At 38.5% G+C, this 16,976-nt stretch overlaps 1 protein-coding gene across 22 annotated transcripts in view; it reads left to right on the forward strand.

Annotated features, from left to right (window-relative positions):
- The window catches only part of LOC105421803 (uncharacterized), a 31,422-nt gene that overhangs the window by 2,113 nt on the left and 12,333 nt on the right, over positions 1-16,976 (forward strand). For 3 of the 22 annotated variants that reach the window (XR_016041756.1, XR_016041757.1, XM_088848502.1), the window contains exons 4-5: positions 3,992-4,066; positions 7,733-7,891. The exons of 3 other annotated variants lie outside the window; for them this stretch is intronic. Coding sequence is in view for 13 of the 19 variants with exons in the window: in XM_088848502.1 (XP_088704628.1) it covers positions 7,788-7,891 (104 nt within the window). In the remaining 6 variants the exon portion in view is untranslated. Of the gene's footprint in view, positions 1-50; positions 3,885-3,991; positions 4,067-7,712; positions 7,892-16,976 lie in introns of all 22 variants that reach the window. 16 more of the 22 variants (XR_016041754.1, XM_020661561.2, XM_020661562.2 and 13 more) reach the window with 12 other exon arrangements.

Consider the following 16,976-nt stretch of genomic DNA (forward strand, 5'->3'; position numbering starts at 1 on the left):
CATTGCTATTTTCTTTATTTCTGTATGGATTTGTATCGCTGATTTCTTAGGGATTCCTGGAGTAGGCCGAGATGAATTATTGTTCTTGTTTTCACCCCACAAGAACTCAAATTCCAAACATTGAGGATGTTGGTTGAACACAAAATTTGTGCCCATTGGACACCTGTGATCAACAAAAACCAGTTGTGGCACATTAAGAACATTGAGTTATTGTTTATGCTTCTTCAGTAGTTGTTCATTTTGTGGAGCCTGTGGAAAGTGGCTAGGTGAGTTTGTTAATTTCATGGAGTATAATCTGTCAAAGATATAGTAGTTGTTAAGAATTTGAGGATTTTTAACTGTGCTCTTACCTAAGTGGAAGTTCATTTTTCGACCCTTTGGAATCTGTTTTTATGCTTGTCATTCCACAGATTATCAAAAAAATTTGCAATTCACCTGTTTTGATATCTATGGGAAAATGAAAGGAATACTACACGAAGAAAATAAAGGCCTATGAGCCAAAGATTTATGGTTGTTTAGTGTAGTTATTTTTTGAAAGGGATATAGGAATAAGGAATAACAATAAATTTTGAATCTGATACTCCACGACATGCTGACGGTTGCTGTTTCTTATTAGGTTATTTGTAGATGCAATCACATTATACTATGCTGTACCCCTTTATATACTCGCTGGAGCAGTGGCAGTAATGCTCTTATGGGACTCTCCAACGTTAGCTTGATTGATTAGGTTTTGACAATTGCAATCTTACATCCAAGGTTCAAGTCCCACGCTGACCTACCCAAAATGGAACTCTCTCTCTCTCTCTTCTTTCTCTCCTCTCTCTCTTGCTTGCTCTCTCTTGCTCGCTCTCTCTCTCTCGCTCGCTGGCTTGCTTTCACTCTCTCTCTCTCTCTCTCTCGCTCTCTCTCTCTCTGAAAGTCTCACAAGCATGGACTGTGGTTCCCTGGCTGCCTTAAGCTCAACTTTTTATTTTTATATTTATTTTTTTGTGTATGAATCATTACTCTTTAAAATAGAAGGGAAAAGATGTATACCCCCTCTCTAAAATTATTATCCCACATACTCCCTTGTCCTATAAAAAGCCAAAAGAACCCTCCAAGTTTAACCAAAAAGGACATTTGACCCCCCCTCCTTTCCATTTTTATTGTCCAAATTACAAAATTTATCCTTCTTTTTTATAGTAACCTATCATCATAAAAATCAAGTTTGTGATGCTTTTTTGATGTATTTGTGACATTCACTAGATGTTATTCAGAGAAAGTTGCAAGAGAGAGAGGGAGGAAGGGGGCCACAAATGAGGAAGAAAAACCAAATAAGGGCTTTTCCAGGATTTTGATAATAGGTTGTAATTTAGACAATGGAAAAGGTTAGAAGGGTTCAAACGTCTTTTCCTGTTTAACTTGGGCTGTTCCATGGGATATTTATAGGACCAGGGGGTTATTTGGGATTATAACTTTAGAGAGGGGGGTTTATGTCTTTTTCCCAACATATAAAGGCAAAGAGCAAATGTTATTCAAAACACTAAACCTTTATGCCTATGGAGTTTAAGGACCCAATTGTTTGGGAATCCTACAATGTAAATTAATGTTGTATGAATTGGATGCCAAATATGTTACTACGATGTTTGGCATTGCATGATTACTTGTTTTGCGTAATGTTCACGAAACCTCAAATGATCTTAAAAATTCCAACCAATATGGCATGGCTTGTGAATACTGTATTACAATCAAATGAGACACGGCTATATTAGAAAATCAAGAATTATTCTCGAGGGAATGAGGTGTTATGAGTACGTAAGGTTCTCATTCTTTCATGGAATGATCTGGGATGATGTAGACATCATTGACCTTCCAATTGCAGATTAAATTTTTATTGGTTATGGAAATGAATCTATTGCACCTTGTTAAGTGATGAGTTTGAGACAAGAGTTTTAGACAATCAATAAAAGTTCCGGAGCCTGTAAGCATTGATTCTTCACTGCATTCTCCTTCCTTTCTAAGTGGTAGGAGTTAATACTGATTGTTGCACTATGCCCCAAGGAGAGGATTCATATCGTATAAAAAAAAAAAAAAACAAGCATAGAAAAGAATATAGGGCCTGTCTCTGCCTATACAACAAGTGTTGATTGGAGGCCTATTGATTACTGGAGGCTTTTTCTATTGTAGCCATGTTAGATACTCATTCAAAGTTATTCAACATTTATATATCCTCAAGCTCGTTGTAAACGGTGCATACTTCATGGGGAATCAAACCATGTTCAAGCTTGGAGTCCATGAGGGTGGTTGGTTGGTGGGACATGACCCTTAGATTTGCCAAATACTCGCTTTCCAAAACATGGAAAAAGTTATAGTTGTCTTGGATGGAGAGGAGATTAACAATTTTTTTTTTTTCAAATGTTGCTTGATCAACTACTAGGTTACAAACCATAATGGAGTTTGCTCTACAACAAATCAGATACACCTATATTGCAACTGATCAGCCAAGTATATCCAAGCGATAGCTCCTGCACGTTGGAGTCCTTCCCCCCCTTTTTCAACAATCATTGTTCCTTTGACACTGTAAACATGGTCATTAATGATGCATGCCCATCCTTAAATTTGACATGATGGCTGCAACCCACCATCTCCTATGCTCAACTGCTAGCTGTCCTGGCCCAAAAAACAAACCCTTAGCGCCCAACACAAAAAAGAAAAAAAAGAAAAAAAAGGGAAAAACACACCAATACTCTAATGTCTTGCACTCACGACTGTTAGGATATAGTGCTCATCCACTCCTCGCCTCCATCTCATCATTGTCGGACGCCTTGCTTGCCCCAGCCTCTATGCCCACCCCCTCAATAGTGGTGGTAATTTAACCTTAGGTTTAATCTATTGCAAGCTCAATGCAACCATCCGAACCTTATAACTCCTCAGCTTATTCACCTACCCCCTATCCCTATCGTACTAGTTCCAACATGCACACCACCATGCATTCCCCATGATCTAAATGCCTTGCCGCGTAATCCTCGTGCATCAAATGGCCCTCCCTTTCCGCCAAATGAATGCGTCCTTTGAGGAAATACAAATGCCTCATGGGAAGTTGTGAAGATGACACGAACTCCATTGCCACCAAGAGCCAAGGTACTTTAGGTGTGCAGCTTGTAGGATCATAATTAAGAGTGGCATTCAATAACTTGGCATGTTGAAATCCCAACCCTAAACCCTTGGGTCAGTGTAATCATAGCCCCACGACCACATGGATGGATGAGAACTTTTCCATTTACTAACCCAAGATAACTCATCTAAGCAACTTCCCTTAAATTTGACTTTTGGGCCACCGTCTAATCCTTCCACTTCCTCCCACTACCCTTTGATCTTCTGTCCGAGCCATAGGTGGCATGGTCGACATGATCCTACCCTAACAGAACTAAGTAAATCAAGGCGAAGAGCTCGAACATTACCGTGCTCATCAACTCATTGAAAGCCAGGACAAAAGGAAAGCAAGAAAAAGAAAATAGAAGGAAGTTTTAGCTTGACTTCACTCATTCTTAGCTTAACGATTGAACTTGTTGTCTTAAACATTGGTGGGGCGCGAGAGAACACGTGAAAGAGAAAGATACTTGCATAGAGCAAGGAAGCGATTGAAGGTTGGGCATTTCTGAAGCTCAAAAGGTGTGCGCCGAAAGAGCGTTTAGTGAAATTGCTCTCTTTTTGCATTGCTCTTACTAAGCAAGCTACCTTGCATTCTAAATCTCAAAGCCTAGCTAAATGAAAAAAGCAACTCAGTGCGAAATGAGAGTGGAAAGAAGAGGCAAAGATGAGGGTAGGTAAGGTTCGTTGACTCGTTGAGCTGCTGCTGTGATTGAGAATACAAGGCTGCTTAGGTTATACTCGATGGAGCTAAGGTACGGAGAAGAAAGTAGCAACTACTTCTTATATTCTTGCTTCTCATTGAGCAACATGCTTACTATTTGCTTCTAATTTCTCTTACACCTCTCGTTTGATTTGCTAGCACAACTTTGAAAGTAGAAGACAACGAACAACTAAAAGGAGAAGCAAGGTATGAAGCTATAGCTACAGCTACAATGTAAGATACTTTTGCACCTTAGCTTTTTAATGTAAGAAAGTTTATAAAATCTTGCCTGGTGTGCTTAAGAGTACTTTTTTGCCTTGGCTTTGCTTAGAACACTTATGAGTGCTTTTACTCGCTACAGTGTTTTGATGTTCGTTACTTTGTTGCTTAACTTCAATAGTTTCCAGCTTTACGCTTCGCTCAGGTTAGCTTAGGGCAAGAAATATTTAATCCTTCATGCTGCTTATGCCTTTTGCTGACTTGGAGAGAGAGAGAGAGAGAGAGAGAGAGAGAGAGAGAGAGAGCTTAGTCCATGTCATGAGGGAGAAATGAGCTTGGTCCATGTCACAAGATAGAGAGAGAAGTTGATATTGGTCCATGTTAGAAGAGGGAGAGAGAGAGGAAATCAAAAAAGCCGATTTGTCCATCAGCTCCCTTTGACCTCTTGACTCCATATGGTTGGAAAGGTGTTTCAGAGTAAAGGAAATAAGAAAGGCCGTTGGTCACCTTGTCCAGGACAAAGCCCTTGTCTCTGATGGCTTCTCTCATCTTTCATAAATTTTGGACCTCGTCACCCTGGACATGCTTGAGTTCTTCAACATTCTATTTTATGGGTTAGATCCATAAAATTATAGACTCCACTTTTCTTAACATGATCCCCAAGCTCGAAGGTGCAGAAAAATTAAGAGACTTCAATCTCATTAGCCACTTAAACTCTACCTATAATCCTAGGTACTAGTCTGCTGTCCTTTGCAAGATCATCTCCAAGACCCAATCAGCCTTTGTGATAGATAGGTTGATCCTGGTTGGTGCCCTTCTTGCTTATGAGGTCAACTCTCACCAATCCCTCTCCCCTCCTGACACAGGGAAAGAGGGATCAGTGATAAAGTTGGATTGTGAGAAAGCATATGATTACGTTGACTGACCGTTCTTGACAAAATTCAGGCAAGGATGGACTTTTGCATCAGGAAGAGAAGTTGGATAGAAGGATGCATATCGAAGCCAAGTTACTCCATCATCATAAATGGCTCACAGGAAGGATACTTCGCGGCTTCTAGGGGTTTTCCCCACGGTGATTGAACTTCCATCTCATAATCATAGGGGAATTGTCTTTGAGATCCCTTTCCAGATTCCATGGGTTTACTACCTCAAGATATGGCCTAGAGATCTCTCATCTATTGTATGATGATGGCACCATCATCCCTTGTGATGCCTGCCCAGCACAGTTGGATAACCTCTGGTTATTCCTTAAGTCTTTTGTTATCTTCACAGTTTTGAAGGTCAACATGTCCTAGACAAAAATGTTGGGCTGTAGGACGAGGAAGGGCAGACCTCGGGCCATCACTTGGAACATGGGATTGAAACCCTACGTTCGAGATACCTAGGAGGCTAGGATTACTCATGTGCATAGGCAAATCCTGGAAGCATCCGTGGGACAGCCATAGAGAAATTTAATGTGAAGTGCGGACCTCAGGCCATCACGTGGAATGTGGGATTGAAATCGAAATACCGAGGACTACCCATGTGCATAGGCAAATCCTTGAAGCATTTGTGGGATGCAGCCATAGATAAATTTAATAGGAGGCTTGAAAACTGGAATGGAAGATTCCTCTCTATGGGGGGAGAATAACTCTCGTAAAAGCAATGCTAGCTTTATGACCTTGTTATAAGTCCCTTCTGCTTTGGTTGCTAAGCTTGAGACCCTTTTGAAGAATTTCCTTAGATCAAATAGTAGAGATGGAGACAAGTTCCACCTTGTTTCGTTGGACAGATTGTGTCGACCTGAAAAAGGAGGTTTCAGAATTAGGATAGAGAGACCAACTTCGCTCTATTAGGAAAATGGTTGTGGAAGTGTGTAGTAATTGTAACATAGTTGTGGAGGGAGGTCATAGGTGGCAAATGTGGTTTTGAAAATGGTGGCTTTTCCCTTGAATCCCATGTCATCATGCCTCAAGTGCTTGGTTAGTATATCCAAGGGCAAGCACCATTTATAAGAAAATGTCAGATTTAAGGTGGGGCGAAAGGAAATGGTGAGGTTTTAGAAAGACCTATGGCTGGGGAATGAGACCTTGGCAAATCGATGGCCCTCACTTTCTTTCGTTGTCGTTAAGAGTGATGCTCATGTTCTGGAATCAGCTGACATCAAGAGGCAGTTGCCTTGTTTGGAACCTTGTTTTTAGGAGAGCACTCTCGGAAGCTGAAAGTGCATACCTTTATCACCCTATTAGAGTTGCTTCATGATTTCTATGTAACTCTACAGGGAGAATACCATCTCTTGTGGCACCCTCACTTGATGGACTTTTCATAGTTACTATTTCTATTTACCATTTTCAATAGAATCTGGTCACCTCCACCTCCTCTTAAGGTTTAGGCTATCCTTGCCCATTGCATGGCTTTAACAGGTGACCAACTACAAAAGAGAGATCTTCATTTCGCAAATCGTTGTCATGTGTATGCTGGAAGAGGAGATATCTGACCATCTATTTCTCCATTGCCAGGCCATATCACCTCCATTGTTTGAACTCCAACTTTTTGGCGTCTTTTGGGTTAGTCTATGGACCATTCAACAACTTCTTGTTGCGTTCCTCTCTCTACCCTTGCCAAAAACTGGCCATCATCGTTGAACGGCCTGAGTTATTGCTTTGTTATGTGTGGCTTGGAACGAAAGAAAATGCACGGATTTTTTGAGCACCCTTACATGCCTCACACTCCCTTCTCCATGGCATCAAAGCTGTTACAATCTTTTGGTCTAAGAAATTGTCAATGTGCAACAACTTGAGCTCTTCCATTTTTTTCTCTGAATGGGAAAGAGACCTCTAGCCTTTGGATCCTTTAGGTTCCCCCACCCCAAATTGATGGCTGTTCCTGCAGAAACCCTGGCCCCTCAGGGTTTGGGAAAGCCTCTCAGGCCACAACTCTGATATCTTGTCCTTCTCAGGGTTAGTCGGCTGCATAAAGTCTTCCACACCATAAACTGTAGCTAGCCTAGAAGGTTTTAAACACACCTTTGGAGCCATCAACAGCACAGAACGCCTCATAGTGGAGCGAGATTCGAGTAACGTGATCTTATGGGCCACAAAAAAGGCTCAATCCTCTCCTTTGACCACATAGTTATGCTTTGGAGGGTAACCTAAGTTCAACCACATTCTAATGGAAGCAAACACTAGCGCTGATAGGTTGGTCAAGGACGGGGTTGCTGCAGGCTCAACATCCACCCACACATTTGCTTGAAAATCCTACCTCTGCTCTTCTCTCAACTCTTGTTCTCTCTATAGATCTTACTTGCTCTCTTCTCCTCAATGCTCACTCTCCTGCCTCACATCTCTCCACCCACTAACAACATGTTCCTATTGTTGGTTACTTGTAACGCGAATTGGATCTTGTGGTCGACCTCAATCTTATATTTGAAAAGGTTGTTATTATGTAGTTTCCCTTGGTGCTATGTCTCTCTCTCTCTCACACACACACACACACTCTTTCTCTCTCTCTAGATTTTATGTTGCAAGTTATAAGGTGAATTAGTTTTTGGGCCACTTCTTCATGTACATAAGGGGAAAAACCCTCATGTTCCTGTATTCTAGGAGTTCATTTTATTTTTGAACCAAGATTTGTAACTAATATAATATTGATTTCAATACTGTTGACTGTGTTCATTGTTCAGTTGTGTTTCTTTTTCGACAGATACCTTAGTGTTATGTTCCTAAGGTTTTTCTCAATGTAATGGAGAAGTGGATGGATGGACTACCTAATTTTGCATTTGATAAATTTTTCATTTGGGTATCGAACTGTTTTAACCTTGAGATGTTGGAAGAAGCCCCAAAGCCAATGTCAAACGCTCAGGTAATTTTGATTTCTGTTGTATATCCAACGTCATTTTATCCCAATTAAACAAGGAAAAACATATTATATTCCCAAACACTATGGTTTCATTATGGATTACCATTATTGTTGGGGCTCATAATTCAATTTATAATCCAATGAAATGATGCATGGTGATAGTACATGGTAGAGGTTGCATTGGTTCTCTTAGTACTTTTTAAGTGTATCAAAACATGGCTACTAGGGCTTTGGATTCTCCATTGTCACTTTTGCTAGATCTAGAGGGCCCCTAATCAGGGTAATGGACCTTGATTGATACTTGGCCAGGTGACCGCATGGACCTGGGTCGGACTTCTGTGAGTCATGGCTGAACTTTCTCTCTCCTTTCATTTACGCAGAAACAATGAATCATAAAATTGCCTTTGTCTTTTAGTTAACAAGGGGTGTTAAGCCCCGAACAATGTATAGAAAATTGACTCGGCAGGTTGCTCAGGCGAGTCCGAGTTAAAAAAAACAAAAATAAAGACAAAAATTTAATATATACAACGTAGTCTGCCATTTTCTTACAACAAATATCAAAGAGCATACTGGTTAGGTTGCTTGATGTTGGAATGCGCTTTTATGAAAGGTGTTGGGTTCGATTCACGTGATTGCAGTGTTTTGTTACTCATTTTTCTTAACTCTTAAAAAGAAAAAAAAATGTGTCACATGGGTTCACAAGACGATGTTCGTTTTTGGTTGGGGGCAAGGGTAATGCCCACCATGATGGGAAGTGCGTGTGTATACCACCCTGATCGCCATTTACACATCTTTTGTTGTAAATTGACGATTTGAGATATATGACATGTAAAGAATGGTGTACGGTGCACTCCGGCAAAACCCACCTAGCCCATGGGGCGAGGTTGAGTAACTCGGCCAAGTCGGACTTGGCGGAGTCCCAGTACATTGGCCTCGAAAATACAAGACCAGGGCAGCTTTTCAACTGACAAATTTGTTTAACTAGATTTGTGAAAATTCTAATAAATAGTGTGGATTTGAGAGGAATCAAAATCCATATTTCAAGTTTGAAGAAGCTTTGACAAACGTCATATCATGTAGATCCGATGCCTAGACCCAAATATGCATTAGTGTTTGATCTTGTGGGCTTTGAGGGTCGATGTTCAACTAACAATCTACTTTGTGGTGTTTATGGTTCATGAATTTCATTTTCCCTTTTCGTTGAGTTTTTTTACTATAAACTGTCGGTTTAGTTTCAATTTCTTCAAAGCTGAAGATGGAGGGAAGATGTAAACGAAATTATTAAATCGGAAAATAAAAAAAATAATGAAGTGATGAGAGAATATACCCTCTCTCAGGGTCTGCACGGGAATCCACCACAAAGATCTCTTCACAAGATCCAAAAAAAAAAAGTTTGTTTCTCCTCAATTAACCCAATTCTCAAAAAGGGACCTTTTTTCCTTTAAATACACACTAAAAAGAAACAATACAAATTAAATAAAAAGCCCATAAAACAACTCTCTCTCCTTCTCTCCTATGTTTTTCTCTCTTCAACCTCATGTAAATTTCTCTTTCTTAAGCCTATGTGAGCCCCCTGAAAAATCCCTCTCTACCTCAATTAAATCCCACAAATGTAGATGATCTCTTTTAACTCCCCCTTATCTCCCTTGTAACCACCAATATCTATCTTCCTATTTTAAAATAAATTTGACGTTTCAATTGTACCCTTGAAATGTCCACAACCACATAGACAAAAATAACCCTAAACCTTAAAGAAAAAATATCTAAACGTAGCAAAATTCATAATACTAAAAAAATTCATTGCATCATTCTCCTAGGGTTGGGAGAATCTCGACGTTGAACTTCAAGATTTAGGCTCCTCTAATAGTCTTTCCAAGTGTTGGTGGTGTAGCCCAACCATTTGTCTAGGTACTTTTCCCTCTTCAGTAAAACAATTGATCAAACACTTGATATTTGGCCTGCAATAAGTATCTTGTATACCCGACTTAATCTTGATTTTTCCTTCCAGCTCAAGAGATTGTATTTCACATTCAGCAATTAACGTATCTTCTTCATAATTTTCAACATCTTTTGCACTGAGATTTACCTCTTCTTTTTCTTTTTTTTGTTGCAATCTATTGAATAGATTTTGCAGACCTTGTCGTATTACTTTATCAATACGCTCTATCAAGTTATGTTTGAGTCTTTCGAATTTTTGATCCAATCGCTCAAATATTTGATCTATACGTTGCATAAATAGATCAGTACTTGTTTGTGAAAGCTTTATGGTTTATAAATGTCAAGGCTCTAATACTATTGATGTAGGGAAGATGGTAAATAAATAATTAAATCAGAAAAATAAAAAATAATAACAATAATAAAATGATGAGAGAATATACCCTCTCCTAGGATCTTCAATGGAGTCCACCCAAAGATTTCTTCACAAAATGCAAAAAATAATTTCTTTGTTCTCAATTAAACCAATTCTCAAAAGGGGATCTTCCTCCCTTTAAATACAAACCAAAATGCAATGATAAAAATAAAATAAAAAACTCATAAAATAATTACTTTCTCTCTCTCTCACTCTTCACCCCCCTCCCCCAATCATGTTTTTCTCTCTTTAACCTCATGTAAATCTCTCTTTCTCAACCCATGTGAGCCCCCTTAAAAATCTCTCTCATTTATTATTTTTTTTGGAATCTATTGAATTTGAATTGGATGACAGAAAATACATGAACTAAACCCCATAAATATATAAGATTTCTGTTTACTCCCCCATATCACTCTTGTAACTACCAATACCTGTCTTTCTTTCTCTAAAATAAATCAAACTTTCCAATTCTATCCCTGAAGTCTCTACAACCATATAAGACAAAAATAACCTTAAACCTAAAAATCTAAAAATTGAAAAATAAAAAAAATTAAAGAACTCATTCCATCAAAAGTACACTTGGTCAACATCCATATGGGCTTCAATTTAATGATAAAAAATTATAATCTTCATTTGGACTAGATCTAGTTTTAGTTTTTGACCAATTGCCGAAATTTGTAAATTTCTTTTTTTTAGGACTTGTACTTTATTTTTGTTTATCATGTAAACCTCTTGTGTATAAAAGAGTAGCGTCATTTTTCTTTCTAGCATGATACTTTGTTTTCCCTGATTTATTATTAATTTATCATTAATTAATCGCGATTTTCATAGTTTCCTAACTTTTCGCTACTTTATTTTTATTTTTTTTTCTCATTTTGGTTGTGTGAAATCGCTATATGGATTTTCTTTTCACATGCCTTTGCGCGACCTGAATCCTCACCCAAATGAGTTCAGTCTGGTTGCAAATAATGATTTATCTTCAAAAAAATGGGGGTTGAGTAGGTTTTTGGGCTTGAATGCTTTTTGGTTCTCTTTTTACTTGTCTTTATGTGTCTAGTGTCTTTAAGGATGCCAATCGCCTCCCAAGCAAGTTAGATTGTGTGCAAACAAGGATGTTTTTCAAGAAAAATTGAGAATAGGAATTTTTTGACATTATGGGCTTCATATTTTTTTGTTTACATGCTTGCTCTTTTTTTAGTGTTTTTTGGCATTAAAGGCTTCAAGTGGAAGCTCTTAAAGACTAAAAAGAAGGCTCAAAAGGATATGGATAAAAGTAGTGAGAAGAGATATGGTCTGACTGCCCCTGATAGGACGGAATTGCCAAACAAGATTTGTGTAGCCGATCCCAAATAGTTAGGATAAGGCTCAGATGATGATGATGATGATGGTGTTTGGTCATTTGCTGCTTTTAGGGGTGCCAATCTTCGCTCAAATGTGCTATTTTTTTGGCAATCGAAGCAATTAAAATGTTTTTAAGAAGACTTAATGATTTCATGTACAACCAATCGTTGGTCCTAAATTTCATGATATGGTGTACGTAGGGGAGGGAGCTGATTAGGCCAGCCATCACACAACTCACTAACTTGTTCTTGTCCATCCATTTGATGGTCGTAATCTAATGCTCGGAGCTGAAAAAAATGGTTGCTCAGAAGACTAGGTCAATGAGCTTATTTCAAGGACTCAGGTTGCAAGACAGGTTGTGGGAGATGATTAGTTGTAAGAGGTTTTAGGTAGGTGTCCTTAGAATTTTGCAGCTATAATTCCTAATGTGGCAGTTTTGAAGATGTACTAATATGAAGAGGGCTACGGGATTCTTGTATGAAGCAGTTGATCATGCAAAATAGGCCATCCAAGCCACATGTACATTCCATCAAAAGTATAGGAAGTAATTGAGGACCCCGATGGAATAGCTTGAAGCATCGACTTATACATGGCGTAAGTAAATCGTTTTGACATGTAAACATTTGACAAGTGGACATTTAACAAGTAAATGGTTGAATTATGGCTTTTCGATTTTCAAATTTGAATTATGGATTTACGGTGTACAATTTATGGGTGTCAGTGTTCAAAAAATATGCCTCCCGACCTCCTAGGCGGCTTTTTTGAAAAAATGCCTAGCATCTTAAGGCGTTTACTACTCGGCGCCAGAACTAGGCCCTCGCCTAGGCGGTTGGGTGGCCGATTAGGCGGTCAAAAAGGTGGTAAAAGGGCCCCCCCTAGGCAGCTTGCAGGGCTACGGCGGAAAACGTTTTTCGGGTGGGGATAAAAAGTCATTTTAAAAAGGGGGGATAAGAGTTTGGGGGGGTCATTCTTGCCCCCAAAAACAAATTTAGTGAACTTAGAGTGAGAAACAAGTTGAAAAAACCTAGATTTGAAGATTTTTTGAGAGATTGATATTGTTTTTTGAAATCCGTGAATGGTCACGATATTAAAGGATATTGAACCCGAATCTTATTTAGGCTTATAGGGGTTGTAAAAGAGGAGATTTGGGATCCCAAACATTTCGGTTTGGCCTGAAAATAACTTCAAGAAGGTTGGTATATTTCAATAGTTTTCATTAGGTTTTGTATTGTTTTCCTTTAATGTCTAATGATGTTATTTTTTGCTCTTTGTATTTTTTCTTTGATACTTTGTGATATATATTACATACAAAACTTACTTATTAAATAATAAAATCGACAATTTTATATATCATAAAATGGGGGGAGGAGTGGGGGATCCATATTTTTTTAAAAAAAAATCACCAGTTTTTTTCGGTCTGGGCAGCCGCCTCCGACTTATTGAACATTGATGGGCGTCCTTGTAGTGAATGTTTATATAATTGCTCATGGGATCTTGTCTTAAATGTGTGTGATTTCATGAAAGTAATTAACATGATTCATATAGTGCCTTGCTAGATCGTGTAGCTTGTGTAAAGGTGTAGGCATTGGGGCTGTTCAACTCTGGTGCATGGTTTTCTAGTTTGGAGTTTATAAGAATATTGTTCCTCTAGGTAACCCCATACCATGGTATGATTGGAACACATTGCCATACCATGTTTAAAGTACCACCATATTAAATGTGGTGAGTTAAAAAGTTGCACTTGTCCACGAGGTGGCGAAACAAATAAATGCAATGTGTAAAGAGCACCCATCAAACTAACATACCCGAGAAAGAGAAAATCCAGTGTCTTCAAGTACCACAATAGCATAATGGTTCTCCTTAGTAATCATCTCATAATCACATATGAAAGGTAGTCCCTAAAGCATATTACCAAAATTGTCCATCGTATAAATTTAAGTTGTTTTGGAATACTTATTTCAAAAAGTTATTAATAATGTTTGGAATCAGCTAATCTTTCTTTTAAGGTGGTTTGCTAGGCTTGAGCCTATAGCCTCGTGTTTCCAGCAACTAGCTTCCAATTGAGCTATGACCTTTTGTATACATTCTACTTGCCCTCTTCCTAATACTTGCATCATAGTACCAAATGACTAATGGGACCGTGAAGAACAACTTGTTCTCCATTGTCCATGGAAAAGTAGACTATCGATGTTGGGTATGAGTACCCAACTGTACACTTTCAAAGTATATGACAGTTTTCTCAATTGGAAAGCCAAAGCTGGAAAATCCCTATTGCCATGCTCTTCATATACCCCTACTTCCAGATGCCCAGATGTAGGTATGCATATCAACATGGATATGAAGAATATGGATAAGACATGGCATTTTATGAATTCCAGGGAAAAAGATACAAGTATAACTTTTGGATGCAATGATAAAATTTCTATAGCTTGTATGATGCATAGATACACGGGATCCAATGCATTACAATAATGTATAATGTTATATTTTTATTCATGCGATATTAACCATGATTATGTCATCGAATGTTTTCATGTATCATACGAGTTTGTGGTATCAACATTGTTGTCCAAACGTTACAACACTTGTTCCTCTAATGCAAGTATTATATTGCTTTTGATAATATATTATTTTATTATTGTCATTTTTTACATCTTGAAACTAATGGGCATTGTTGTTGGGAGAGATCAAGATCGATTGATGGCTTCCTTGGGAGCATTTTTTGGGAAGCGGTATAGTAAAAACATCTGATTTATGTACAATAGGTGTATGGTACTGCTTAATGTGAAGGTAGCATCGAGTGCGACTACCAGGAGCAAAAGTCAAATTTTCAGTATCACTCTTCTCCTGTGAGGAATCTCTCTTCTGGTTCAGTAATTTTTCTAATGATATATCCAAATTTTCCTCTTCCACCAATGCACATTTTAGCAAATTGTGACAATTCCAGATCATAGTTGTTGGAGATGATTCTGAATCGGAAACGTTTTAGGAATTGGAATTGTGGAATCCTATCCTACTAGAAGATTTCTATTTTCGGAATCGAAGTCCATACAAGAGGAATCGTGGGGTGTGAGATTCCTACTTTATAGGAATCGAGAGATTCGAATGGAATCTAGATCCCTATATATATGGTATCGAGATTCTATCCTCTTTGGATTCAAGTTTCTGGCCAATTTGGAATCAACTCATATGGAATCAAAATTCCTTCATATATGGAATCCGGATTCCAATGTCTTTGGAAATGAGTTTTTGATTTAATTCTTCTTATATGTTCTGAATTGTCTGTTTTGCAGTTCATACCCTTATGTTTTTGTTTCTAATTTGATGGAGAGGGCATCATTCAATGTGGAATCCAAATTAGACAAATATAGAATCGAGATCTAAGAGTTGAGGAATCGAGAATCGATAAATATTAGAAATGATATTCTATTAGTATTGGAATCATGATTCCTAAAACTAGGAATCAAGATTGCCGACTTCACATAAATGGATTATGTCAAGGAATTGTGGAATCGGGATTCCGGATCGGAATCACGAACTTGGGTGATAGATACTGGTAACTTTATTTCAAATAATTTGTCCCATCAAGTTTAACAATTGTAATCTATAGTCCATGGTTTTCTCCCTGATACCCATGTCAGAAGTTACACACGGAGTGCTAGAGGTGGTAGAAAAGTGCTTTGGATAAGTGATATTGGACATATTAACCACAAACAGCCACTTGGAGACATTGATTAACACAATCAGCTATTTTACTTCACTCCATACAAATATTTGAGACCATTCATACAAGAGAACCCGATAAATTATGAGTCCTACACTTCATGACTCGGGGTGAAATATATTAAAAGAGTCAAGCAATCAATTTTGAAACACCAAAATGTCCCTACGAGTTCCAGGGTTTTTAGTTCAACATCATAAACTAGACATAGATAAAAAGTAATAATGAAATTAGTTTGATGACCCATACAGATTTTTCAGGTTTGAGTTTTTGATCCACACTAACCAGATCTAGGGTTTTGGTCACCATCAATTTCTGGAACTAGGTTTTTTAGACCTAAAGATTCGATCCACGTCTACCAGGTCTAGGTTTTTGCTACCATCCGTTTTCAGATCTAGGTTTTTGAATCAGACAACAAAAAAAAAAAATATCCACAAGTAGGCATTAGGGTTTTTCAATCATTCGTGATTTTCCAGGATTTGGATTTTTTACTGTATGACTATTAGAGAACTTCAGATGGCCAGATCACATTATTAAGGTTTCAAATAAATATCTTGAATCTTCTTGCTTTAATACCAAGTTAAAATACAACAAACTGATGTATAAGAGATAAATGAGTATAAGAGATATTAAGATCTTAGAAGAGTTAAGAGAGAGAGAGGGAGAGAAGGGGTCATGCAAAGTCAAATAAGTCCTTAGGGAATTAAATACAAGAAGAAATAAAAAATAAATATGAACTTAGTTATTCACAATAACTTGTCTATCTCCTTCTTGTTTCATGTGCGCATTTGTTTTCAAATTACCTCTTTCTTTTTCCTAAGAACCCTAATCGAGCAGCTTGTAGTCTTTGTGCCATAGAATACGAGAGCGCATGTTGCTACCTAGTAGAAGGGGGGGCTTCAGGAGGAGGTGGTTGGCTAGTGGAAGAGGTTGCTGCATCCTTGCCTGTAGGAGTTGATGCATCTCTTAGGTGGCTGCTGGCTAATTGCGGGGAATGCAAATGTGTTATTTTCCTGGGGTTGTGGTTTCCCTTCCATAGGAATCGAGGTCCTCTCAGGTCAAGGATCGGGATCCTTCTAGTTAGGGATTGGGATCCCTTCCAATCAAGGACCAAGATCTTTATGAGATAGAAATCGAGATCCCTTGATGGGGGTGAGCAAGTTCAGGTCAGGCTCCGGCTCTGGGAGTGAGGTTCCAGGGAAGGGGGGTCGTCATGATCTGGCTCCCCTTATCTTTGCCTAGGAGTGTCCTACGTCAGTATTGTTTTCGACACCATAGTACACTGCTACTTCAGACCTGCTTAACATGCAGAAGTATTTATGCATCCTTAGCCCCAAACTCAATTGGCTTCTTGCGTTGGGTTTTGCCAAGGTAGTTTTCTTTTCTTTCTTTTTTCTTTTTCTTTTTTGTGCCATTGAGTTGCAAAAGTTTAATTCCGTTTTCTTCTGCGGATGTTTAGACCCACACATGCACAATGTTACTAAAATAAAGGGGCAACTTGCACGGCATAGGCACCAGACAGTTGGATTCTGTCCTGTCTGGGCTAATTGAGTGCTTGGCAGCTACTATGTAAGTGCTAGACTGGGGCAAATGCCAAGGATGGATGTTACCCTCTAGGTTTATGGTGTTTTCTTTGTTTCCCCCCATTTTTAATGAGGGAAGAAAGGTAAGATAGT

Source organism: Amborella trichopoda, chromosome 9, assembly GCF_054954075.1.
Source record: "Amborella trichopoda isolate Santa Cruz 75 chromosome 9, AtrichopodaSantaCruz75HAP2 v2.0, whole genome shotgun sequence".
In the NCBI taxonomy this organism is placed as follows: Eukaryota; Viridiplantae; Streptophyta; class Magnoliopsida; order Amborellales; family Amborellaceae; genus Amborella; species Amborella trichopoda.